The sequence below is a fragment of the Phyllostomus discolor genome, chromosome 5 (assembly GCF_004126475.2).
Source record: "Phyllostomus discolor isolate MPI-MPIP mPhyDis1 chromosome 5, mPhyDis1.pri.v3, whole genome shotgun sequence".
In the NCBI taxonomy this organism is placed as follows: domain Eukaryota; kingdom Metazoa; phylum Chordata; class Mammalia; order Chiroptera; family Phyllostomidae; genus Phyllostomus; species Phyllostomus discolor.
The window spans coordinates 145,938,194-145,965,594 of record NC_040907.2 but is presented as its reverse complement, the minus strand read 5'-3'; the positions used below and the strand labels follow the sequence as shown (position 1 = coordinate 145,965,594).

At 34.9% G+C, this 27,401-nt stretch overlaps 1 protein-coding gene across 2 annotated transcripts in view; it reads right to left on the bottom strand.

Annotated features, from left to right (window-relative positions):
• Nucleotides 1–267: 267 nt before the first annotated feature.
• Nucleotides 268–27,401, bottom strand: part of HECTD2 (HECT domain E3 ubiquitin protein ligase 2) — a 63,961-nt gene continuing 36,827 nt past the window's right edge. For both annotated transcript variants that reach the window (XM_036026987.1, XM_036026988.1), the window contains 15 exons: nt 25,279–25,324; nt 24,057–24,166; nt 22,473–22,621; nt 21,791–21,914; nt 20,467–20,563; nt 16,415–16,522; nt 15,443–15,575; nt 14,421–14,509; nt 10,719–10,877; nt 7,659–7,733; nt 6,881–6,968; nt 6,688–6,794; nt 5,031–5,146; nt 4,077–4,220; nt 268–2,683 (listed from right to left, as the gene is read on the bottom strand). In XM_036026987.1, the coding sequence (XP_035882880.1) occupies nt 2,563–2,683; nt 4,077–4,220; nt 5,031–5,146; nt 6,688–6,794; nt 6,881–6,968; nt 7,659–7,733; nt 10,719–10,877; nt 14,421–14,509; nt 15,443–15,575; nt 16,415–16,522; nt 20,467–20,563; nt 21,791–21,914; nt 22,473–22,621; nt 24,057–24,166; nt 25,279–25,324 (1,666 nt within the window). In that variant the 3' untranslated portion in view covers nt 268–2,562. The remainder of the gene's footprint in view (nt 2,684–4,076; nt 4,221–5,030; nt 5,147–6,687; nt 6,795–6,880; nt 6,969–7,658; nt 7,734–10,718; nt 10,878–14,420; nt 14,510–15,442; nt 15,576–16,414; nt 16,523–20,466; nt 20,564–21,790; nt 21,915–22,472; nt 22,622–24,056; nt 24,167–25,278; nt 25,325–27,401) is intronic.

Sequence of the window (27,401 nt, the reverse complement as noted above, 5' to 3'; positions counted from 1 at the left end):
GGCATACTACTACTTTGGTGGAATATGTGTGTGACCATCCAGACACAGGACATAGTACACTGTTTCAGAATGAAAGTCACGGTAAAGAAGTTGGTTCTCTGTTCGGTGGCAATCACAGCACACATTTTTGAAGCTATACATATTAGCAATTTTCCTAAGCACTAGTTTAAGAGAGAGTAGAAAGAAGAGAATGTTTGCATTTATAAAACATTTTAATTATGGTTTTAATTAATTGCCTAATATTTAAAAAATAAACTGAAACCTGACTGATTGTATAACTTTAATATTTGAAAAATTTTACCCAGAAGTTAACAACTTAATACAATACAGATTTGTACAAAAAACAGGTTAAAAACCTCTGATCATACAGACAAAAATATGACTAAGCAAAGATTAAAAAAGGATAAGACATTTTGTAAATGATGATAAATACCGTGTAATGATTTAAGTTACTGTGGCAGATACAAAAAAACAAGAATTCATTAACAGATTATATAAAAAGCAATAACATGAATTTTTAGCTGTTTAAATTAACGAAATATAACAGTAGTGGTTCTTTTTTAAGAAAATGAGGTATTATTACACTGTAAACCCAAAACAGCATAAATAAATAAAGGCAATGTGCAATTAAGTGATAAATGGTTACAAATTTCAACTTAACAACAGACAACAAAAGTTTTCCAGTTACTTATGGACTCTTGTCATTTAAAAATCTGGCTTGCTTGTGTACTTCTTATTTAAAAACGACATACCTATTGCTATACAAGCACATCATTAAACATGCAGACAAAGCCATTACAATTTCCCATCTCTACCAAGTAAAAACTTTATTTTCATTTTATTTAAAACACTTAAATCTGGTTTCTTATACGTGATTCTTTTGTGCTTATTAGTTAGTAGTAACCTACATTAAACGTCTTACTTTCTAGTTCAAGCAGTGTAAGAGAGAAGCAGTTTTATTTGCATATAGATTAAAAACAGAGCAAACAAAATGAAACCAACATGCCTGGAACTCTCTTAGGCTTTCCAAGATTTTTAAGAAAATCCTTTAAATAGTATATCTAAACGAAAAAGCAGAAACTTCTGTTTCAAAGAGAACAGTAAACCAAGATTCATGGCCTAGCTTCAGAACCGCAGGAAACAAGCTGATGAGTTCCTTCACCCTAAAAGAATTCTGCTGGTTGGGTGCAGGAAGCAAAGCGGTAAGAAAATAACATAGCTCAGGAAAAATTGTGGGAAAGTATTATTTGCATGTGAACCATATGCTGGTACTAAATGCTGGCTTCCTTATTATTGCAAATATATCTTCAGAGTTTTCTGAAGGAACATAGAGAAGTCTTGATTAGGAAATATTTATAGCATGCTAATAAAACTGCTTCATTTGCTGTAAATTAAAAAGAAAACCATTTACTGTCTGATTTAAAATACATTTCCTTTTTACATGTTACTTTGTTAGAAACTCCCAAAAGGGTACTTTTGAATTTACTATATTCATAATCCAGTGAAAAACAAACATTTTGATCAAAATGTTGAACCTGATTATTTTACACCAAATATGTCATTTTGACAGAAATGATATGTATTCACTTTTGTCAAATATCTTATCCTAACCTTTTCCAAAAATTAGTGTTTCAGTACAACTGATAATCAAAAAATATTACAAATAAGCCTTGTACATCAAAGTATATATAAAAACATTTTCTTTTGTGCTTGTAACTTGACTTAATTTATCAATGATTAGTTATCTGATTTTTTAATATCCCAACCCTTAAGAAGAAATGATCTTTATACAAATATTACAGAGTATTTAAAGTTACTACTGCCAATGTGCATGCAGACTAACAATACTAAAAAGAAAATAACCTGAATCCAATTAGTCTGAAAATAGTTACACTCTAGTACAGTCGTCTTTATTGATTTGTAAAAGCTGTATACACATCTAAAACCCTGAATTTACTTTGTAAAAATAAATCTTTAGCAATAAATTGCACTATCAAAATCCCATTATTCTCAGGCTTATTCTGTAGTTATTTACATGCTTTTCAGCAACAGTTGAAAAGAACCTTATAAGACCAAAACCAGTATATGAAAAACCCTGTAAATTGCATTTGCAATTATACTGTTGTTTACCTCTATATGAAAATATGGCGACATGCCTTACATTAATGATAATGTAGCTCTCTGTGTTGCTACTATGTACCAGTGGCACACACTCCATACTGGGTTCCACTGTGTCATCAGTGCTTTCTTTATTGCACCCGGCCTCCCCAGCGGAACACCCGTGATAAACTACTCATTGAGAATGATAAAGTGCTATAAAAAAGAAGGGCCAAACCCACACCTGTCTCTGCCATCTGGTCTTTTCCCCACTCAAGCAGTATCTGTGGTTTTAGAAAATCATGCCTCCACCAACATACTTCATATTCGATTTTTTTTAAAAAGTCAGTATTTTAAAGTTGGTGAGCTCTGTTAAGTTGTTTTGAGATGAAAACATGAAAAGGTTAAAGGCACAGTAAGAGGGAAGTGAATGCTACATATAAAATATGTTTCAAGTCTTCTAGGTTACTCAAGTCCAAAACCTTCTGCATTTGAAATTCCAATGATCAGTTTCTGTTTCAGGTCCTTTTTGCTTTTGTAGGGGGGAAGGCAAAGTTGATTGAAGCAGGTGTGAGCCACAGGCAACCTAGGAAAAAAATTTTTTTAAAGATACTAAGCATTAAAACACACGTAGAGTGACTGCTAAGCAACTTTCAAAATACCGGGACACACACATCCAAATCTCTTTTACTTTCCCAAGAGAAGACTCATGCTTTCCTTTATTGTACAAATACTTACGAAGTACCTACTACGTGTCAGGCCCATTCCCAGACGGGAGGCTGGGTTTACGGACGAGGTAGTCACTGTCTCTGCTCTCACGCAGGCTTTGTTCTGGAGGCATTATTTTTGGGTCCAGACAAATCTAAACTCGAACACTGCCTTCCTCACTTACCAGCTGTGGGGCCTCGTTCGAGTGGCTTCGTGTCTCCAAACCTCAGTTCCCTCATCACCACGACAGGGCAAACTATCCAACTGGGTTGTTTAGAAGATTAAGAGAGCCTTTTATATAAGACACCTCGCAGAATAGTATAGAGTATAACTGTTACTAGTATTTCAGTCTTTGTAGTGACTCATTGTAGTGTTCAGTCACTACAAAACAAACTAGTGTTTGTTTTGTAAAAAACAAAACAAACAACAAAAGAACACTTCTGAGTCACCTGATACCCACACTCTCATGCGCTGCCCTCAGTGCACACCCAGCACTGTCCTCCGGATCCTGTTGTTCAGCTCCCCAAACCCTCCACCTGGGGGGGCATCATTATCTTTCTTCAAGGTTTCTACAGACTCCTTAGACCCTTGGCTTTATGAACTCCCCACCATGAGAACAGTTGTCAGTGGTAGCAGTGGGAATGGAAAGGAAAAATTCCTGTTCCAAAAATGGAAAGAAGTGACAGAACTCAGGGAATCTAAGGGGCAGCAGAACAAAATAATTGTAATCAATGTAGCGTCCACTCAGATCAGCTTTAGAAATGACATGGTTGGGAAAAGAAGTAAGTAGGTCAGTATTAATCCATCAACATTATTAGGAAAATATTAAAGCCACCATCATCATCACCACTTTCATATACAAAGAGCACTAAATTAAAAAAAGAACAAAGAGGATTAGTACTACAGGCACTTCTACTACTAATTATAATAGCCCAAACCCCCACCTTGGTTATTTTTGATAAAAACACCTTTAATGAAAATGAAGGTTAGACAATACACTACTAAAAGCAAGCTAGTTCTAAAAGAGACTACAAAGCAACAGACTTAGCAAAGCAAAAAGTTAATGGAAATGAGTTATCATCAGTTTGTATTGGTATATCTGAAAAATTAATACAGGACCTTAAGCAACAGCCTCTTTCATTTCAAGACCATATTTACTCCCAAGATTTTTCTATGAAGTTGACTTCAAAAGAAAAAAAGCCTCTAATTATAAACATATTATTATTAGCAATGTTGTAGATTAAAAATAAAATTATACTCTGGAAATTTACCAATTAGTAGAAGTCTCATTCTTTGAGATTTTAAAGTTCAGATCAGCCATTCCTCCTACAGGGACTCGGTCACTTCCTGTAGTAAAATGCAGCAGCTTCTTCTGAAGATCAAGAGGAAAGCCCAGCACAACATCCCAAAAGTATCTAGAGAACACCAAAGGAGATGTATATAAAATGTTCTGAAAAAATCCTGCAAATCAGAATAAAGCAGTGATTTTCGAACAGTGCCGTAAGAATTTTTAAAATATGCAATACCTGACTATTTAGTCAGGGACACTGACCTCTTTTCCCTTAGACCGTCAAAGAAAAAAATGACAACAGCCAACACAACAATAGCTGTCCTGTGCAAATGCATCAAAATTACACCTTTTTTTTTCAGACTGGCAAAAAAATATATTTTTTGGTGTCCTACAGAATTTCAGTAATTAGTTTATGTGTGCCATAAGATGAAGAAAGTTTAAAATTGCTGGATTAAGTAATATAAAGTAAGTTCGAAGGAAAACAACCTTCCCTAAACACGCATGGTGCCCCTACTGTGGAACTCAGGAATGACAAGCTTCTATCTATGAATTAAATTTTTGACTAACATTATTATAAAAATGCATTTTTATAAAATTATAAAATCAGCCCGACAGTGGATAGTACAACAGACAATTTTCTTATTTTTCAGTACAGTGCTATTAAAGTGCCTGAAATTCTAGAACCAAAGTCATTTTTTCAAATGCCTAATCTCTATACTTTTGTAGAAACTTATTTATATCACTCTCTCCTGGGGGACTGTTATTTCATATTTAATACTCTCACATTACTTTTTAGAAGTAAAATAAGGCAGTGTGGAACACCACAGTATTTCAGCTGACTTGACTCCAAGACTGTAAGTTACACAAGCAAAGGAACCACATTCTGCTTCACTCCCCCTCTGCAGCCTTGCTGCCAGAGGTCTGAAGTGCTCACCTTATAGTCAAGTCGGTTTTCGCATAGCCATCATACTGTGTACTTCTCTGCAGGGCGTGCATATCCAGCTCTGGACTTCCACACACCAGAATTTCCACCTCATCTGGACGAAGCAGCTGCCAATAAGTATTTATCAAAAATGATAATTAAAAAAAGTTAAATTGGCCCTGGCTGGCATAGCTCAGTGGATTGAGCAGGCTGTGAACCAAAGCATCACAGGTTCAATTCCCAGCCAGGGCACATGCCTGGGTTGCAGGCCATGGCCCCCAGCAACCGCACATTGATGTTTCTCTCTCTCTCTTTCTCCCTCCCTTCCCTCTCTAAAAATTAAATAAATAAAATCTTTTAAAAATGTTTTAAAAAAGTTAAATTGGAACTGTTTTCACTGAATCAAACTCCAAAAAATCATGACTTAACAGTAAATCAAACCATTTTTGTAAAGAAAAATCTCCATTTATATTTTTCCTATTGAGGTAAGATATTTTTGTTTATAAAGGTTTATAAATCTTGTCAAACTACTAAGGTGCTCCCTTTTGCAAACAGTAATTAGCACTTGGCCAGAAAAACAAGCAGATGACTAAGCATGAATCCAAATTACAATTCTTGCTCCAAACCCAGCCTGAAACTGTCTTAGCTCCCCAGCATCTATACTTATCCGCCCGCCTCCCTCCAGTGTCCCCGAGTCCCAGCGTCCCTCCCAACCGTGCACAGGGTGCGTGCACTGTAGAGTGTAGGCACCTGGTTACAGTCTGCTTGTGTGGTACACTTTTTTTACCTACATATGTTGTATTCCACTTAAAGAGATTAAAACTGAAAAACAGAAGACAAGCTATGCCATTTAATACTTACTCCCCCTCCCTCCACCCCCACGACTACCAGAGTGTCACAGACAAAACTCAGAGCTCAACGAAATGTTGCATTTTCAAAGGTACTTCCAACAACAAACATGTGACAAAGGTAACTCTAAAACAAGCTCTCCTATGAAAAATAAATGCAAATGGAAGACCTTCCTCCAAACCCTCATAATAAAACTGAGGGGAAACAAAAGTGTGTGATGGAGTGTGCCCTGGGTAGCTGGGGTGAACAGCACCAGCTCTTTAGGAAACTATGTGTTTATCTTATTTCAGCGTGGTATTCTAGATAGCAGCTGGCCCACAGTCACATGGTTCACATAACTCAATTGGAGTCCTTCATGACCCTGGAGAGAAACTACTTCCTGTGGGTAAAGGTCAACTCAGAGTCACAGAGGGACCCTTGAAGCAGCAGTCATAAACATTTTCGTTAGTCAGTAAGAGGTGGCTTTTGCTCTGGAGCTTTTGTGTGAACTACTTTCTGTGCTTTGTCCTTTAGTATTAAGACCCTGAGCCCACAGGTCTTCTTCATCCGCTGTGCTTGGGGACATGTTTTACAGCCCTACAAGACATGTAGTACAAGGCATAGTACGAGGGGGAAAAAACGGAGCTGACTGGTCTTTTTTCCCTTTGGAGAGTTAAGGCTGAAATGGGAGGATTATTTTTATTTCTAACTCGACCTTTAAAAAGTAGAAAAAATTTCTAGTTTAAAAGCTTATCTGCTAAAATATCTAAGGAACTATTTGTCAGTTATTACCGTATTACAAAAACCTAACTGAAAGTATAATTTAAAGATTTAAACTCACCATAAGGGCATTTGAAGCACACACACTATGAAATCCATAATAAAATGCAGCGAACTGCTTATAGATGGATTTGTTGAGAAGAAAGTCAACATAAAGCTGTACATACTCTGAAAAGCAATTTTCCAGCTGTTACAAGGTAGAAGGAAATGGTAAACACTAATGCATTTTAATTAAGAAATGGTGTCTAACTTACCTTTCCTATTTTGATTGGTAACTGGAATTTTATCACCACCTGGCTTTAAATTATAGGACTTAATTATTCCAAATTCTTCTTGAAAAACCTGATGGGAGATTCCAACACAAGGTATTTATTGGTATGGTTGATATACTAATAGACTTCAGTGAACAGTTTTGTGAAATTTAAAAAGCAGTTTTTTCCCACCCAAATATACAAACTATGGAAATACTAAGCTCTTCAGATATCTGGATTAGGAATGAGGTGTTATGAAACTACTGTGAGGTCAAAAAGTAGGTCTTTAACTTAACTCTACTGAACACAGTTATGTACTTGACTGATGTTCACAAAACCTGTGAGGCCACCCAGGTAGTGCCCTCTGGAGCTGGGTGGGTCACTGTAGTTCCCCTCCCCCAGTCATGGTTCGGGGAGGAGCAATGAGCGTGTTTTGGTCTGATCCCTTAGTCTCTGCTCCTGACTTCTAGTACTGAAGGAGAGGCTAATCTTTAGAAGTTGAAAAGCTCTGAGAAAGTACTGGAATCAAGGGAATGTGCCACTTGCCTAGCAGAGCAGCACCCTTACCCTCGGTGAATTTCTTTAAGCATTTACATTGACTGCTCCTTTACAAGGGTTTCCTTCATTGTCTACTTTATCAGGTTTAAGCTCCTTAAGATAGGGGATAGTATGGGTTAATTAATCCTGCTTATCTTTTCTAATAATGAGTGTTGCGTAACAAATGGTGATTTTCACATATGAAACACCTGGTTAACGGGAAGCTATCTGCCCTCAGCGGTACCTGGAATGTGGAGTAGAAATCTTCTTCAACATTGCCCTCATAGGACAGGAGTTCACTTAATCCGTGGGCCAGCTCCTGTAAACACAAATCTGTTACCTGTGTTTCTTAAACCAAATAGTATTAACTAAAATAGTTAAGCAGGTCTACTATAGCTCACTTACCTGTAAGACAGAGCAGATAAACGTTCAGAGTTTGAAATAAACAAAATATTTGAGATGCATTTTCTGGAGCACAAAATGCTTGTTAATAATTTCTACTATCTACCTTTTCTTTGGAAAAAGTCATATGAGAGGAAATATCCAGTCCAAACTATTCTTAGGCAGCAAGCTAAGAGCATAATTCTCATCATAATTCACTGCTTTCTGTGACATTACTATTTGTCAATTTGTAGTATTTCTCATTTTTAGTTTATATTCTTACTATAAGCTAATATTCTAGGATACATCTTTTAAACATAAAAACACAGAGTTCATGCATGTAAATGGCTTATACACCAGTTACAACACCCTTCTTTCCCAAGAGGCTGGGAACACTGGAAAACACCTTCTCGGTTTACATTACAAGTTATGTTACCAAGGAGCAAAGACTTACAAACAGAACAACCAAGTATTAAGATTTTTTTCAGATTTACAAAAAGTTTTAATTTATTTTCAATTATTACAAAATAAAGAACAGCATGATTAGAATGATCTTACATACTTACATACATAATACATTCTCTGTCCTATTAAAAACAAACTTTTATACAGATTTAGATGGGCATAGATTTGCAATTACTAATAAAAATTGTGGATGCTGAAAATTGAAATGAGGAGATTCCTTATTTTTATTAAGAACTTCAAGGAAATGAATCCAAGGTAAAGGGCTTACCATCTTTCAAAGATTCCATTTTCAATGACAAAACACAGTGTCAGTAGGTCATGCGGTCATACACTCAGACCCGCCTCGTCGTCGGGACTGCAGACCTCTCACTTCAGCCTTTGTGGTTTCAAACCCCAATTTTTGTTGAGAATTGTCTTCACTGATACTGTCAATTTTATACTCTTAACTGTAAGATGCTATCTCTAAAATTTTATGTGTTATCCATACAGTTCAACTTTTTAAATGATTTTGTAAACCTGTAATAAGGAGTGTGTGAAAATACAGACTAGTGTTTTTGCACAGTTTCTATACTCTGGTTGCATTTAATAGAGCATATCTGTGAGTGGCTTTAGCAGAACTAAGAGAGTACAGTTACTGATCCAGGTTATACTTGCCTCTCCTCCGTTTTCAACACAAACCCTCAACTGTAGTTTTCACACTGCTGGGAAGATTTCTCAATGCTGTTACTGGACAATTCTGATGCTTCGAGTCACAGACCACCTCTGAGACAGTGGTCATGGGAAATTATTGCATTTATTAACACAATACTGAAGGCACCATCGAGGAATATTTTGATTAATTTCTGTACTTTGTCTCATATTCACAGATTTTATCTTTAAGAAGCATATCTACTATATGCTTCTCTTCACTTTCCTGTTCACTCTTCATGAAAACAGTATCCAAATACGTATGGTAAAGAACTGAATAAAAAAGCATTTAAAAATTTTAGGATATGTTCTTAACATATATGACATGGAAATTGGGTGCTAATGTTCAATAGATGCTATTAATAAATGAATAATCCATTTATAAAATGTTTTTAAAAATTACCACTTTCCACTATCCTAACACAGCAGCAGTTTTTCTTCTTCCTTTCAATCTTTACAGGTGCATGTACACAGAAACTTAGTTTTCTCAACAGTTGGTCTCATAGTATATGCACAACCTGGACTCATTATTAAAGAGTTAATAAGTCCTGACCAGTGTGGCTCAGCTGGTTGGATGCTGTCCTGCAAAGCAAAAGGACGCCAGTTCGATTGCTGGTCAGGGCATGTGCCTGGGCTGTGGGTTTGGGTCCCCTGTCAGGGCATGGGTGAGAGGCAACCAATTGATGTTTCTCTTTCACATTGGTGTTTCTCTCCCTCACTTTCTCCTTGCCTTCCCTTTTCTCTAAAAGTACACAAAGAATCTCCAAAAAAAAAAAAAGAGCTAATAAAAGAATATTAGCTCAGTGAAATCTTCAGCTCCATAATATAAAACAGCATATTGGCATAGTCATTCATAAAATATCCACTATGAACTAAAAAAAGCTGGATCTAAGTAAGCCAAATTCAAATAGCTTTAATCATAAAATGAAGCAATTTACTGACAACAATCAATAATAAGATTATGAAATTAGTAAGAAACTTAGCAGAAATGAAATGAATGTGACAAAAAAATAAAAAAAATCTAACATGAGAAGGTAACTCAGAGATTAGTCTATTTCCATTGTTTTATAGATAAGAAAATGAAGTGAATCATCCAGGGTCAAAGCTAAGTATATTGCAGATACAAGACTACAGAAGGCAAATCTTTCATTTTCTTAAGTAGAGCCTGCTCTATTTTGCAAGCAGTAAAAAATATTATTATAAGGGATTATCAGGAGGATGTGTATATACTCTCCATTTCTCTAATAATTTTAACTGTATTAAATTTGATCAGAAATACAAATTTTGAACTGAGGACTGCTATGAAATAATCCCATGAAATTCATGTTGTATTGATTTTAGAGATGATGTTGCATACACTGTTGATATTGTATAATATCATCTTAATAAGGACTGATGGAAGTAATCAATTACTAAGTGCTTCATTATTTCATGTAATCCCCCGATACATGAGTTTTACTACTCATTGCTCCCAGAAGAAAAGTAGAGCTCAGAAACTTTGAAGACCTTAGCCAAGGTCACGGAGCTAATAAAATGGCAGAGCTGGGGTTCAAATCTCTGTCTCTGACTTCAAAGCCTGCTCTAATATTTATAAGAGCTGAAGAGTGCTGCAAGTGGGAGATGTGCCTCCATAAGGAAGGAGAAAGCTAGATGGGTTACAAAAGTAGACAGAAATCATATTTAAAAATAAAAATAGCATTTGGAGGAGAAAGACTGTGTAGGCAGAATAGATTAGCATTAAGGAATAAGTTGCTAGTAACTTTATACTTACAGGCATAATTTGACATAAGTCATCAGTGGTAACACTGCAGATGCCTACTGGCGTATTCTGATCCGTGGGAACGATGGGAGGGCTCAATAATTTCTTGTAACAGCAGGGGGGGAAGCGAATATCCAAGGTGATGCTGTTATAAACAGCTAATCCCATAAGCTATGCATACTAAATGTTAAGTATTAACATAAATCCATGACAACAAATGACTTTTGAATTATACATCAGTCTATTTCTTGCATACTTTCAGATCTTACACTGACTTTCCAGTTAATCCCACCTACTTCCATTCCTTTCCTTTATTTCCCCTTTATTTTACATAATATAATTACTTGACTACAAAGAGTCATGTAAAAAGGGGGGGTTCAGTTGATAGTACTTAATGATTTCCTTAGAAAATTTTAGCTAAGATCACAACAGGTAATTTCAGACATATCTATAAATTATTTAACATATAAAGCATTTTCAACATTTGAATTTTTATATTTAAACCAAGATGGTGATTTTATAAGTAGCAGCAGCAATTCATTCAGTAGAACTCACTGCAGAACACACTACTAATTTTGGTGACCATTTTAATTATCTTAAAATTAAATGCAGACTATGTAAAGAGAGTTGAATTGAATAAACATATGAATACACACACAGACATATATACACACTGTTGATAAGTTAACAGGACAATTTCCTACAGCAATATCTGAAAGGCTTTTATTACTTGGGAGTTTACTCAAAGGTCTAGTTAACAAGCTACAGATATTTATGGGTAAACTTTGCCCAACTGTATTTTATTTCTCAGTTATATGGCAGAATGTTATATCCATTTGCTGAAAGAGGGGTTTTAGAACAAATTTCATATTTCAACTGTCAAAAAAGATGATTATGTCAAGTTATTAAAGAAGTCATTAATTTTATAGGCTCAAAAGGAAATCTCAAAATATGGGCTGGATAAATTATTGCAAGAAATTTTTAAAATTAGAAGATAGCCAGTGTTTCAATTTGCTAAAGCACAGTGAGGTTAATAATTTAAGAAACAGATATGCTATTTTATAGGTAACCATATTAATGGAGACTGTGAGCAGTGTTTTCAAGGGAAAGATACTAAAAAGAAGCTCAAACTGTGTAACAGCAATGACGACAATAACCACAATACTACTGTAGTTCCCATTTATGATCATCTGTATTGTGTCAGCTCTAAGCACTTTGCATTTTGAAAAGTTCTTTTAATTGTAACTGTGAAGGTGAGTTTTTAACAGATGAGGACATAGGCTGACAGGCATTTCTACAGGAAACTTTCAGAAGCAGACTATGCTGCATTTCACACCAAATCAGCGAGCTCTGGGAGAGGCAGGAATGGGGATGAGGGAATTCTGCAGTCACTGAGGCGCCGTGAGGTGCCGACAGAGCAGAGTGTGGAAGCCCTGCCGACACCACACTGCTCCTGCTCTCAGCTTCAGCGCCCCTTTCGGTATGAGCAATTGTACTCGGTAAGTGTGATATTCATGTCTCATCGTGCAATCTTAAAAAATTACACTTATTACAGGTTTTACTGTAACATCTCATGGACACTCCGAGGTCTTCACAATTTGAAAAGGAAGTATTAAAAACAAGCCTGTTGGAACTATTAGAACAAATTTTTGATGCTGAAATTTAAAAACTGGAGATGTGTACAGAACCAACTAAATTCTTTCAATCGCCTGCCTGTTCTCAACTTTTAGTTCTCCTCATGATCTCCCAGCCACTTACATCATCACTACCCACTATCACCTCACATTTTTCCTACATATTATCGTGCTGTGGGAGCATCAGTCTTATTTTCTACAGTTTACTTTTTGGGAGAAAAGTGCACATTAACAATGTTATGTGACTATAATAATTTTAGATTTACAGCAGCACATTGAATAACATTTTATTCAATGTTGTTTTGCTATGTTGATGAGATGCTGCAGGAACTTAACTCTTGTTTATACCAATTATTAGCCTATAGTAAAACTGATTTCATTATATGTATGTCATTTCACTTAAAGTCACAGAACCTACTGTCAATGTTAAGTGAGAACTTAACTTCAGTTGTTTAACTTGAAATATGTGACATATGTGAATATGCTTAGTATGCTCTTCTGGGTAATGACTGAATAGAAACTAACGTCTATTGCAAAAGAAAACAATTAGCAAATTCATGACCTTATGTATAACACTAGTTAAAAATGTGATAGCTAAGTAAGATCTAATAGTGCAATACAAATATTAGTAAGTCAAAATATCACCCAAATCTAGGTTGTGATAAGAATATAAAGCATGACAAAATATATATCAGAAAATCCAGATAGTTCAGAGTATAGCGAGAAGCATCAATAACTCAGGGTTTCAGTGAAGTAACATTTAACAAATGACTACTGTAAATAATACAATAAAAACAAAAGTCTAAGAACTGTTGTGTTTTATGCTGTGAAACTTGGCACTTTGGACCTTCAGACATGACAATATACACAAAATTTCAAATTTACCCTCTCAGTGAATAGTTCTGTCTCCACAAGCTTTTCTTCCATCTAGTGTCTCAATGTCCATATACATTCTTCAGGGTTAATTTCGACAAATGCAACAAAGACAGCTATTCAAAGCCCATCATAAGATGGCCCTTAGCTCTTCTGCAGGTGTCTTTCCTAACTCCCAGTGTGTCCTCTGTGTCAGTCAGGTGGCCCCCCACACTGCACTGGGCCAGGTCCAGTGCAATGCAGCCTGTTTCCCGGTCATCCTGTCACTCTACGTCCTGTTCTCTGCAGCCCTGTGTTACTCAGATGGAATGGTTTCATTTTTACGTGTCCACTTTCTGTGGGAAGACAACACTGAATCTCTTTCTTCTCAGAACCCCTTCTCTCTTAACGTCAAACGGTCTTTTGACTGAGAACAGACTACCTTGTGTGGTGGTCATCTGCCCATCTAAATGGTAAACAACTTAAAGGTGGATACTTTTTTTCCTTCTTTTAATCTATGTGTCTCCAGTGCTTGCTCATTCATTTACTCTTTCACCCTTCCTTCCACAGTTATATTTCCTAGAGTTAAAAAGGCTAATGTAGAAGGTATCTTGTCCAATCTCCCAACCAATACATGCATGGCCTCTCCAATACACCTGATAGGGACCACAGGATGGCACAGGGAATGATATAATTTTAAAAACACTATGAAATAATGCCATATATTTAAAATATTCCAATTCCTTTCAACTTTTAATTTTTATTAAGTACCTTGGAGTTTGTGGGGCATATAAAAGACCTAGGTTTAATTTCCACAATTTCAATTTAGTAAACAGAGTGAAGTAAACTATTTTTCTGTTAGTCCTTTCACTTTGTACTTAGAACAGAAAAGCAGTTCATTACAAATAGAAAAGATACACTGATTTTTAAAAAGTCCTAATTTTTTGATAAACTTGACAAAATATGAAATAGAAAATAAACATTTTTATTTCAAGTTAAGGTTTTCAGAGAGAAATATAAAATATTCAGCCATTCCTTTCAATTAATTAAATCTGCTGACATATAGCTATGATATTACAAATAATAAAGATTATTGAAAATCTTAGTAATTAACAAGAATGTTTAATTTGAATAAAATGTTTAATAAGTATAGTTTTCCAAAATTCAGAAAAAATTTTTAAAAATCTCTAGTCTACTAGCACCTCCTAGTGGAAAGTTTAAAGGATACAATTCCAACCAATCGGAATTCTGAATAGTTATCACATTTAAAGCTGCTAAACCAATGGCATTGTGAATCTTTGTGATATGTAAACATGCCTGAAAAAAGAAACATAATTTCATTAATGTGACTGATTTGAAAATCAGAGTGGTAAAAATATACATGACATCTCTGTTAGACGCAAATAGTTCAGTAATCTGTTATAAACCATCCTTTATATTGAAGTATATCATCTATATGTACAGAGGCCCCACAGGCACACTTTATTGTTCAGTGGTATCCTGAACCAAGGGTGGAAACCCAGAGTAAGAAGACAGAAACTCAGAATATCAGTTGATTTTCTTCTATAAAAAATATACTTTTAAAATTTATTAGCTACAATAAAAATTAATTTTAATGATTATGTGGAGATTTCAATTTCTCCATGTCATCTCCAATTCCCATTACCAGAAGCATGATATATATAATATACATACATACAGATATATACATATACAAAATATAGACAAATAAAGAATAACACTTAAAACTCTCCTGTGAAGAAAATCAACCAAAATTAATGATAAGATAGATGTTCTCTCTAAATAAAATAAAACCAAATTTAAATTTCAGAGGTTTAGTTTTGTCTTAAAAATTAATGCATTTGTTTATTAAAATGGCTTGTAATTTCATGAAAGAAGCTTCAGATATTAGTGCAGAAGAGCAAACTATAGCTTTTTTAACTTTAAACGTTCTTTATTTCAATGACCAATTTTCACGCATTTAGCTTATTCAGGAAAGAAGTGGATGCCCCCTTACAAATGTGTACTTTCAAGTCTATATGTGTTTTGTGTAGGATTCCCAATAAAATAATGGACATTTTTGATCATCAATTTGGTCAGTTTTTAAAATAGAAATAACAGTCTTTAAAAAATTATTCAAGATTTCTGATTGACAGAACATTGGTAAAACCATAGGGCAAATTAAAAATAAGAGTAACTTTGAATCTAACAATTAGGAAAAAATACTGTCCATAAAAATTAAATACTCACCATAATCTGGATGAAAAATCTGGCGAATCAGAAGGAGGAACCATTCTTTAGTCAAGCCACCCATATCCAAACCAGCTTCCCCTACAAATGTAACTTTCAACTTCTTTTTCAAGTCTGCTCTTTTCCGGGTTAACTATTTAAAGAAATTATACAGTAGAGGAGAACAAATGGCAGAAAAGGGAAATTAACTTTTTTTAATTCTGGGAAATGTGTTAGGCAGTCAGAATCTGACTTACAATGTCACAACACGCCCACCCATTCATCCACCCAATACATCTGCCAGACACTGTGTGGACTAGGTATTATGTTTGTTGTTCTAGAGCAAGAAACAGAATTAGAGAGGTGAGGTTCTGGTCCAAGGTTACTGCCTCCCAGGTTCATATTGGCTCCAAGATTTTAAGGTAGCAGTATGCAATATAAAGTAATTCATTTCCTTTTCTTTAAGTTGCCTTCAATACTAACCTTTAAAAGAAATCCCATAACTAAATCAGCCTTTATCTTGTAATAGTCACATGCAGATCTGGCTGAAAACTGTACATACATGAAACTCTATAATACATGTGCATACAATGTATGCTTCACCCTAGACAGAACAATATACCCTGTAGATCAGACTTCTAATTTTATTAGATGAGTAATCTGAGGCTTGGCAAAGTTAAAATGACTTGTCACACACCCAGCCAGTAAAAATGGTGGGTGTGCAATCTAGGTTACATAGTCATACATACACATGATTACTTAAAGTTGTTCTATATAAAATCCCTTTCTGGAGAATTAACAGCAAACCATTAATAAACATATAAAAATGAGCATGAGACTTCATTGTGAATACAGAACTGATTTTAACTATGGTATCAAAACATAGGGAAGCACACTTACTAGCATAAAGAAATAAAAGACAGCTCACTGAGATGTTAGACTTTACTTAGAGCTTTAATCAGTTAGTGTCACTTTGGAATAGATGGTCTGTACCTCGTCAAGAGAGTCGCTAACCAGGTGTGTCCTCCTCACTTTCATGTTCAGGAACAACATGTTCATGTCAGGTCTCTGTCTTCGAGATACTTTATCCACCAGACTTTGCTAATTAAAAAAGAAAGTAAACATTTTCACTTTTACTTAAACTGTAATTTTATTTAAAATGTTTAGACACTAGTAAAAATCACATATTCTCCTCTATGCCATATCTCATATAAACAATTTTTAAAACTCAGTTATATAGGCTTTGACTTATGAAAATGCCTTAATATTTCATTTTGGAACAATGGTAACCCGTAGGGGGGCCAAAATGGAAGACCAAAAATAATTCACTTTCTATAGAAAAGAGTGTTATGTTTCAGTTTCCATGTGTCTCATCTCTTAAGTAGCAAGGTTTTCTGTTTAATAAATATAAATATAGAGTAGGAACATTTGAAACAAGGCTTATATTTTGATGATAAATTTGGCTTAAGTTGTTTTAGATACAGAATTACTCTCAATCAGCATAATTAGTCTACTTCAGAAAGTAGTTTATCAGTATTTATCAGAAACAGTAATGATGTTCTCATATCCTTTGTCCAGATAATTCCATTTCCAGGAATTCTAAAGTCAGAAAATATTGCATATAGTGAGATGTTCATCATAGCATTACTATAAAAGCAAAACTTTAGAAATATCTTAAACTTGTATCTCTATAAGATATAGCTATCAAAAATGATGGTCATAAAAACTATGCACAATGAATAACATGGAAAATGTCTGAGGAAGGCACAACTGAAAAAAAGCAGGGAACAAAATTGTGGATATAATAATGAACTCTGTTACCCTTAAAAGATAATATAAATATTATCTATAATTTTTATTATAATAGATAATTTTTATTATCTATGATAGTATCAATAATTATGTTTGGGTAATGAAAACATGGGTGACTAAAAAATTAATGTTTTTAATGTTTTTTAAAAATATAAGCAATGAGTATGTAAAAAATAACACATTAAAAATATAAGGAATTGCCACTGACTGGTGTGGCTCAGTGGGTTGGGTGTTGTCCTGCAAACTGAAAGTTTGCTGGTTTGATTTCCAGTCTGGGCACACACCTGGGTTGTGGGCCAGGTCCCTGGTTGGGGGGCATGCGAGAGGCAAAGAATCGATGTTTCTCTTGCACATAGATGTTTCTCTCCCTCTCTTCCTCCCTCCCTTCCCATTTCTCTAAAAATAAATACATACAATCTTTAAAAACAAAAATAAAAATATACAGAATATATACATATCCTTTATCACATAAAGTCTACATGCTTATGTATTTAATGTTATCTAAATGTTTTCAGCCTACCTCATCTTCTTTGGTAGCAAAGAAAATGAATTATTGTGCAGATTAAAGATTATCATTTCAGACACTTAAAATATATACAGTAATTTGCTTCAGTGGATAACATTTTAATATCCCAAATCTATATTAGTAAGCCTTCTTTCATGATTTGGTAGTTACTATAATAAACACTCTAATTCAGAGCTCTTCACATTTCTCTAATATCTAATTCTAGAGGCTTTCAACAGTTTTTCTTCTTCTCTGGGTCCTCTCTTTCATGCTCAGATATATATTTCCAGGATAGTATTCTGTGTCACAGGCCTGTTTTCCTATCCTCTGTCCCAGTCTGCCTCCTGGGAAGCAGGAAATAGCCAACACACATTTATACTAGGATGGTAATGGAAAACAAGGTTTAGTGGCTATTTCTTCTATCGGGAACTCATATTTAATAAAAAGTGCTTCAAATGAAAGAAATAACTCAACAATGGTAGAATTTTAGATACAGTCTAATGAGGAAGTTATTTTAAGGATCTCTTTCGCAACTTTAGATTATGAGGGGGGGATGCCCCCACCAAACACCGGAATTATCTTCTGGAGGATGGGTCCCTTGTAGTACAGACTTCCCCTGCTATGTGAGTGTTCTAGAAACCCATCTACGTCAGTGCAGCAGCTGATGTTGTTGTAGGAGGCTGCATTGGGCTTCTATGAATTGTCATTGAAGACTCAACACGTTTGCCCATTTCATGATGGGTGACTTATGACACACCTCCCCACCCCGTGCTGAGTGAGTGTTCAGCAGTTTTTGACCATAAATGGCACGATAAGCCCGTGCCCACCCTCCCTATTCACCTGATCTCACTGTGAGTGACATTCATTTGTTTCCCTGGATTAAAAGTCCTCAAAGGGAAACATTTTGCCGATATGGGAGAGGTGAAACAAAAAACAGCAGAAGCGCTAAAGGCATCAAAATCGATGAGTTCAAAAACCGTTTTGGGCAATGGAAACAAATGCATCAATAGGTGTACTACTGTATCAAATGGAGAGCACTTTGAAGATGACTGAATTTTAAACATGTAAGAATAAATACACAATTTTGTATAAATTCTGGGGTTTGGGGGGGTTCCCCCCTCATATGCCACATAAGCTGTTGCTTACAGTAACTACCGGTAAGGCTGTCCTCATGTCAAAACATTCACCAGTTATTAATTCCAAGTGGTGCAGTTTACAAGTTCAAAACGTTGGGAAAGAAGAACTTGGCCACGGACTCTTCAGTCCCTACTAATTTATGTCCATGCTCCGGGGAAGGCAGCCTGTGACAAGCTACAGCTGCCACTTGCCCTCTTGTAATGGGAAAAAAAGTTCCACCAATGAAGACATTTGGTCTCTTAAAAATGTGAGCGACAGCAGAAAACTGCTCAGAGGAACTTGTATAAAAACTTCTACTTCTTTGGATATTTTCTTACAAATAGAAAAAAAATCATAGCCCGATGTAAAAAAAAATACTAAAAAGGCATATGAAATTGCATAAATGCAACTAATAGTAAAAGTCAAAATCACTAGCTATACAGAGTAATTTTTGAGCCAATATCTACCCAAGATTAATAATTCTGGTACTGAATATACCTATTAAAATGTACTTTTTTTGGAGGGGAGGGTAGTGTGGCTATGGAACTCCCTTGGTACACGTAGGCAATAAAATTTCTTCTAATATTCCCATACTTGATGTCAGCTGACTGGGATGTCAACTGTCACTCGGATCTTTTGTCTAGCACTGTGACAGAAAAAAATACCTTCTGGAAACTGAATTACCAAAGAATAAATAATTCTTATTTTTATGCTATTTATAAGTAATAGAATGTAGGCTTTAGCATTCTTTTTATATTCTTGGGCAAGACATGGAAATCATTTCTTTTTACTCTATGTGTCTCTTTATTTTAAAAAAGCCTACAACCAACCTTCCTTCTAATATTTAAAGTTGTGAGTGATCATGTCACAAAATCAGATACTCAAAATATATGCGCATTTAAATGTACAGTCCAGAGCTCTAACATAAAAAAGCTCATTCAATCTGATATCTAGTAGGTAAAGTGCGTAACGTGGCCGTGCTGTGCTGAAACACGAGTGGCAGGCAGGGGGATGGGTGGCCCCGAGACCAACTCTGTCCTGCTCCGGAACCTGCCCAAAGCCAGCCTCACCACGGCCCCGGGTTCCATGCGACTCTGTGCACTTTGGTTTCCTAAGCAGTAGTAAAATATCTTTCATCTTCTTTGGACATATTTCTCAGTTTTCCAAGATTATACATTTTATTACATCTTCTAATTTTGGGGTTGTTTCTATTTGGTTTTCATAAACCCAAGAAAATGTTTCAGTGGCTTGAGGGCCTTGCTCTTAAGGACGCTCCTTGCACTCACTCTAGTCTGCGCCAGTGAGCGCCCTGCTAGCTACTGGCGCTGGAACACGGGATCTACAAAGTGATGTCCAACAAGCTCCCAGTACTTTGGGCCCATGAGAGGCATTTACTCTTCCTCCTATATTTATAACAGAATGAGAAGTTGATGAGGGACATCTTTTTCCTGTATCATACATAGGTTTAAGCCCTTTTTTAGGGAATATAATGTGAATTTAACTTATAACATCTCTTAATTATACTACAAGTCACAAAACATTTGATTTATTCATTAAATTATTTACTATATTGCTCATAGTCAGCATAAATATGCTTATGTAGCTGGCTTACCCTTGCGATGCTTATCATCTGTTGTTCTGAGTCTCTCTGAATAATGATTTTTTTTGCAGCTATAGAAATAACGAATGGGTATTGACAGAAGGAAAACCTGCCCAACAAGTGAAAACAGAAAAAGCAAAATTGTGTATTTTCAGCAAAATTATACTATAGGAATCTAAGGTACCCTTTCTAAGAATATCATACATTACTTATGAATTGAGTCTTACCATTTACATTATTTCTTTTAATACCACAACCCTGTGAAATATGTATTATTAATAGGTGTGCAGTACCTTTATTTTCTAGAGGAGACTATATCTAATGTTCTATCTGCTAATCACTCATATTGTTTATACAAATAAATTCCTTTTTTGTCTAGTCACTGTGAAAAATATGGCCAGCACCAGAACCAAGAGGCAGAAGTGTTGGTGAGGGAGGATTAGGACAGAAAATTCGAGTATAGAAATTAATGAAAGAATCCATTATTATATGAATATTTCTGATGTGTGAGCTTCAGAAATGAGGAAATCTTACAATAACTATAAAAAGCAAAGTAATAAATTTAAACCAATAAAATAAAAGTCCGGGAGACCTGGCTGGTGTAGGTCAGTGGATTGAGCGCGGGTTGTGAACCAAAGGGTCGCTAGTTCAATTCCCAGTCAGGGCACATGGCTGGGTTGCAGGCCAGGTGCTCAGTGTGGGGCATGTGAAAGGCAACTACACATTGATGTTTCTCTTCTTCTCTTTCTCCCTCCCTTTCCCTCTCTCTAAAAATAAATAAATAAAATCTTAAAAAAATATAAAATAAAAGTCAGGGAGAAGTATGTTGTTGTTAGTTCTATACTTAATGGTGTAGTAAATATGCAATGAGATGTATTTGTAAAGATACAATACTATGATCAAAGGTTGTCTAAGACTATATGTCACCTAAGGCTATTTTTGTGCTACAATAGACCAGAGGTTGTATAGCCCAAAGAGCCAAAAATATTTACTGTATACTAACTACTTTACAGAAAAAGTTTGTTAAACCCTGCCCCAGATATCAGCGTATAGAATAAGAAGCCTTAAGAAACTGCATATTAACACAGTACCTTTCCTTTCTTAAAAGGATGTTATTAATCAAACCAAAACCAAATTAACATGCACATGAGTTCAAAATGTAACAGAAAAGAAAATGTTTTAACAAATACAGTATTTCAAGGCTGAATATTTAAACTATAAGTTTATATGTAAAGGTATGGCTATATTTAAATTTATTTATACACACTTAAAACCCAGTCATTACTTTAAATAGTATTTCATTTAGGTGAGCAATCAAATGCGCGTCTGACTATACCTGTGAGAGTTCCCAAAGCTCTGCCAGGTGTGGTATTCCTCCATGAGATCAATGTGATCCAATGTAGAATTATAGAAATCGGTATAAGGAATAAGGGGAGGGTGAACCAAATTGTTTGCAGTATCTGTAAAGGTAAATTCTAACATAACGACCTTTTCCAACATGCACAGGAGTCACTCTAATCATAAGAACATTTTAATGTCTACCCGGTAGCCTTTATCTACTCCTATTTTAAGCAATTGTAGCTCCAAATGGTAAAGGCAGTTTTATAATTGTGGTCAAAATGGGGCCAACAATTTCTTGTTGTGTCCAAAAGAACTCGTGGTGGGGATGATAACAGCATAGTAAAGGGGGTGTGCAGGTGGCTCCTGCGTTGTTCCGTCCCCCATACGTGTGTTCTCCCCTCAGGACCCCTCAGGGATTCATGAAATTCTTGTCCTCTGCTGCTTAGCGGGTTATATGCAGTTGATAGCCACAGCACAGAATACTGCCCAATAAAAAACGTAGAGCTTTTTCATGCTTATGAATCAACCATGAACTCCATTATCAAAACAAATTATAACTCTTCTCGTCAAAGAAATGGCTTAAAGTGTAAAAATGCCTCTACAGTACTTTGAGATCTTTATGGAAATGTCTCCAATATTTAACAAAAGAAAAGTAAAGAGGATAGAATAAAACCTACTAAGTAAAGCCAGCACTTTAGATGCTGATGGGATCCACCAGGAACATTTCGTTATCGGTGGAAATTCTTCAGGCTTTGCAGGAAACAGCCGTAAAGAAATAAATTGCAGCAATCTTTCAACCACTTGTTTGAATCTCTTCTGGGATAATCTGGTAAAGATTTTGAAATAATTCCAATCAAAATTCACACTGTCTATTTTGGCAATATATTTGTTAGGTAGTAAAGTGCATTCTATATGCATCAACTTTTAGAATATTCCCCCAAATTCTATTTCGTAAACTGCCAAACATTTGAAAAGATGGAAAATATTACCTGGAATATTGTTTCTTAATTGAATATGAAATAAACATTAACATTACTATAAAGTTAGTATAAAACATTCTATTTTTAAGGCTTTCCACATTCAATCAACCCTATCATTTGCAGACTCTGTGTTTGCAAATTCGCCTACTTGCTAAAATTGATTGTAACCCCAAGTCAGTAACTGTGGCACTTTTCTGGCCATTTGTGGATGTGCAAACAGTGGCAAGAAACTGTAGTTGCCCAATGTGCACATTCCCAGCTGAACTCGAAGGAAGCAGTGCTCATGCTGCACGCAAGTGGCCTGTATGCAATCCACTTAGTGTGTGTTCTTTCTTTCTTAGGATCATGTTTTCAATTTTTTTGCTTTTCCTTCATAATTTTATTGTTTTAAAATGGTGCTCAAAAGCAGTGTTAAAGTTTTGTCTAGCCTTCCTAAGTCTAAGAAGGTTGTCATATGCCATACAGAAAATATACTTGTATTAGATAAAATTCATTCAGATGAGTTATAGTGCTGTTGGCTATAATTCAGTGTTAATGAAACAACTTATATTAAATAAGGTGTCTTTAAGTAGAAATACAACTAAAGCAAGGATTTGTATTAGTTGATGAAAATGGTGCCCTAAAGCTCACAGGAGCCTCACCCTCATTTTGTTTAGGAGCAATAGTTTAGTATTTGCTAGTTCCCTGTTCACAGTAATTTTACAGAACATACCATTGTGAATAATGAGAATCAACAGCATTTTTAAATTAAAGTTCAAAAATATTTGCCTCTTTAACTTTTACCAATAGTGGAGAAAAGTAATTGTTAATGTGAGTATAGTTCTATGGTAAAAGTATAGTATCTTTATAAATTGATATTAATAGCTAACCAACACCTTACAATGATGCTTTGGGGAAGGAAAAGGCCCCATGTGGTAACAGTGAAATTCTTATTCATATGCAGAGAAGAAATAAGAAGACAAAAATAAAATACTAATGTCTGAACGAATGCAGTCACCATCTTTGACATATATGAAAAATCAGTGACAGGAATGTGTAAAAGCAAAAGCAGTGGACAGAAAGCTCAAGAATAGCTTGTGCAAGCAAAACAGTTACTTACATTAGAAACAGATTTTTAATTATCCTCTATGTAGTACTAAAATATAGGCTTATACGTGCCTTCTGAAGCACTGTGAAGTATGAGTATCATTTCTAAAGACTGAAACCATTTCATATATTTTACTAACATCAAACTTAAAACTGTAAGATTATAAAAGTTCTTAATATGATAGAATGATTTACTTTTTAAACCAGTGAACTAAGAAATGATGGTCAGCTTCCACTAAGGCGGCTATCTGTCGTAGCAAGTGAGCATAGATGACATACGTAGATGTGTTATTAAACTGAGGATTCTGAAAAAGATATTAAAGGTAATTGTGTTAAAATTTTGTTAACATGTGAAGGAAAAACACTGAATTTAATGAGCTAAGTGGTAAGTTCAGAAAACAAAATTTGAGGTTATGAAAAATTAGGTGAAATCCTTTAAAACAATCATCTGTTTGTTTATTTACCCACACACAGAGACTTGGACGTCCACTGTGGCAGAGCGGGAAGAGCATGGGTTTGGGAATTAGGACAGATCTGGGTCTGGGAGCGCAGAGCTTACTGCCAGCACACAGTACTCAGACTCTTGAGCTGCAGGCTGTTTTCTAGCACTCACTATCTCTACATACATATTACTTTTTTTTTTTCTTATTTTGCCTTTCTCCTCCTATTTGCCCTCCTTATGTTTCTCAACTACCTCTTGTCTATTTTCCCTTTCCCCTACTCTATTTTTTCCTCTCTCCCCCCTTCTCTAATCCTATCCTGCATGTTTCCTATTATTGGACACAATATTGAACTAAACACTATGTCTTCCTTAGTATTTTTTCTTTTCTTTAAATGAGATAGTAATATATAATGAACATCTTTTCTAAATTGTAAAGAATGACACAAATGTGGTATGTTAGCTATGGTGATAATTCTTTCTTAAAAAGGCAATGAGAACTAAAAATTGCTTTTCATTTGTGTAGACCTTAACTTATTCTTTCTATCTATGAACCTGTAGCTCTCAAGAAGAAAAACTTCATCATGTTTGCTTTCACAAATATAAACAACCACTTTGATTTTTCCATTCATATTCTAACTTAAGCATTTACTGAAAATACATAGAAAAGTTAGAAACCTACTACTTAGAAAATATTTAATACAAGCAAGTTTTGGAACCCATTAATTCTAATTACAAGAAAGGAGACTGACTGGAAGAGGAAGATATACTTCCATTCTGTGTTCCTGAATACCACAGCAGGGAGGCAAGAAGTTTATCTGTTTATCCATTATACCTGTAATGCTCTGGTTACAAGTAACTATAACCTAAAAAGTATTAGTAACGTTGCTCAAAATACTATTTAATATTTGATATCATTTCACTTATACATGCATAGATTGAGATCTGAATTAGACAACTAAATTTTTGCTTGCTTACCTGTAAAAGTACAAAATATGCTCTAAGATCATCTTTTGTTCGTGGACTGAAAAAGAAGCATAATTGATCAGAGGTTACAGTATATAATAAAAAATGATCAATAAATGTTTCTGTGAGAATTGAATTGATAAAAGGCAAAAACTAGACATAAATTAGTATGTATTACTACTGAGACAGTAACATATCCATAATATGCTGAGAATATAGGTTCCTTTGTGCCTACTTTAGGCTGGTTCTGAAGATACCTAAAAACTGAGTAGGCTATTACATTTTATGAGGTAAATACTATAACTGACTCTGGAAATAGTGAAGAGTCTGAAAAATAATTAAGAATTCTAGAATACTTATGGTTTTGTTTTAATAAAGGGTAATGGAGATCTCAAAAATACTGAAAGAACAAATGCTTGTGTTTATAGGTCTATTACTGATGTGACAGATGTAGAAATGCGTGCAAACCAAATCACGCTTTGAATACATCTAGTATATGTCTAATTAAAAGAATCATATTTTGGCCCTAACCAGTGTGGCCTGGATGGGCGTTGTCCTGCAAACTGAAAGTCTGCCAGGTGGATTCCACGTCAGGGCACGTGCCTGGGTTGCAGGTTTGGTCCCCAGTTCGGGCGCTTGCGAGAGGCAACTGATTGATGTTTCTCTCTCACATTGATGTTTCTCCTCATCTCTTTCTCCCTCCCCTTCCCTCTCTCTAAAAATAAAAATTAAATTTTTTTTGAAAATCATATTTTGAATACCTCTGAAAAATAACTAAATTTTCATTATTCCACATCAGTTTGGATTTTCACATTTTCACATATGAGGCTAGGTTTTGTTATTCCCAAAGCTCATAAATGTTACTCGCTCTCTCAAGAGCTGTCAAATACACTTGCAAATACTCGGAAGTAACTTCTTGGATTACAGATGGTTCGTTCGCCTATATGATAACCATATGCAATTCATGATCCTTGATTGGATCCTGGATTGAAAAATAAAACCCGGATTATAAAGAAGAGTTTTGAGAAAACAGGGGAAATGGAAATGTGGACTACATTTTAAAGAGTATTTATTATTAACTGAATATTTGATGTGTTTGGTGTGATGGTTGCAGAGAAAAAATGTTATTAGGAAATACATGCTGAAGTAATTAGGGGTGAAGTGTGTTATGACATCTTTCATTTACTGTAAAAAATTACACACAGAGGGAGGGAAAACAAAAGCAAAGATTAAAGACTAGTGAATCCAGGTCAAAAGTGAATGAATTTTCACTTTCTTTAACTTTTCTGTAGCTTGAAATTTTTCAATATTAAATGTTGGGGAAAAAATGGTTCACCTCCAAGTATCTCCTTGAATTCCCCTTAAGAAAATAAAATGACCAAGTATTGATCTACTTTTCTTTTATAGTTATAAAACAAATATAAAAACATAAATCACTGTCCAAAATATACTAGATGACCTTTATAAAACATAAAGCTACAATGTATAGATTTACATAATATGAAATATGTTACATATATTAAAATTAGAAAAAATACATATATATTTCTCTATATAAACATTTTTAATTAGTAATATTTCTTTGTGGAAGAATTACCTGAATTGCATAATGATTTAAATTATTTAAGTTTAAACCAAATCTAAACTACTTCTGTCTAGAATAGTCTACATAATTTCCAGACTATTTTCTCAATGGGACTAATGTTTTGTTTTAGAAATGATATTTGAAAATATTTTAAAAAGCTCAAGGCAATTCATAAATATTAAAATTCCCAGTGATCCAAGAGTCCTACTTTTTTCCATTTAGTTGCTGTGCCTTTACAATTTCCAATTTCCTGTCCCATGCACTAGTATTTCAGTAGAGTGTAGAATTCTGGGTACAGAATTGTGGTTAAGATCACAGGCTCTTTACCAAGCTGCCTGGGTTCTAACCCTGACTGAGGCACTTACTGGGTTAACTTTGGCAATTTACTTAACTTCTCTATAAATTAAGTTTTCTCAAGTGTAAAATGAAAATAATCATATTTCCTATTTCATAGTATTGTAGTAAAGATTCAATGAGAAATACATATAAAACTGTTAGGAAGGTGCCTAGCCCATAATAGTCAATAAACTAGATCTTGTTGTTGTAATAA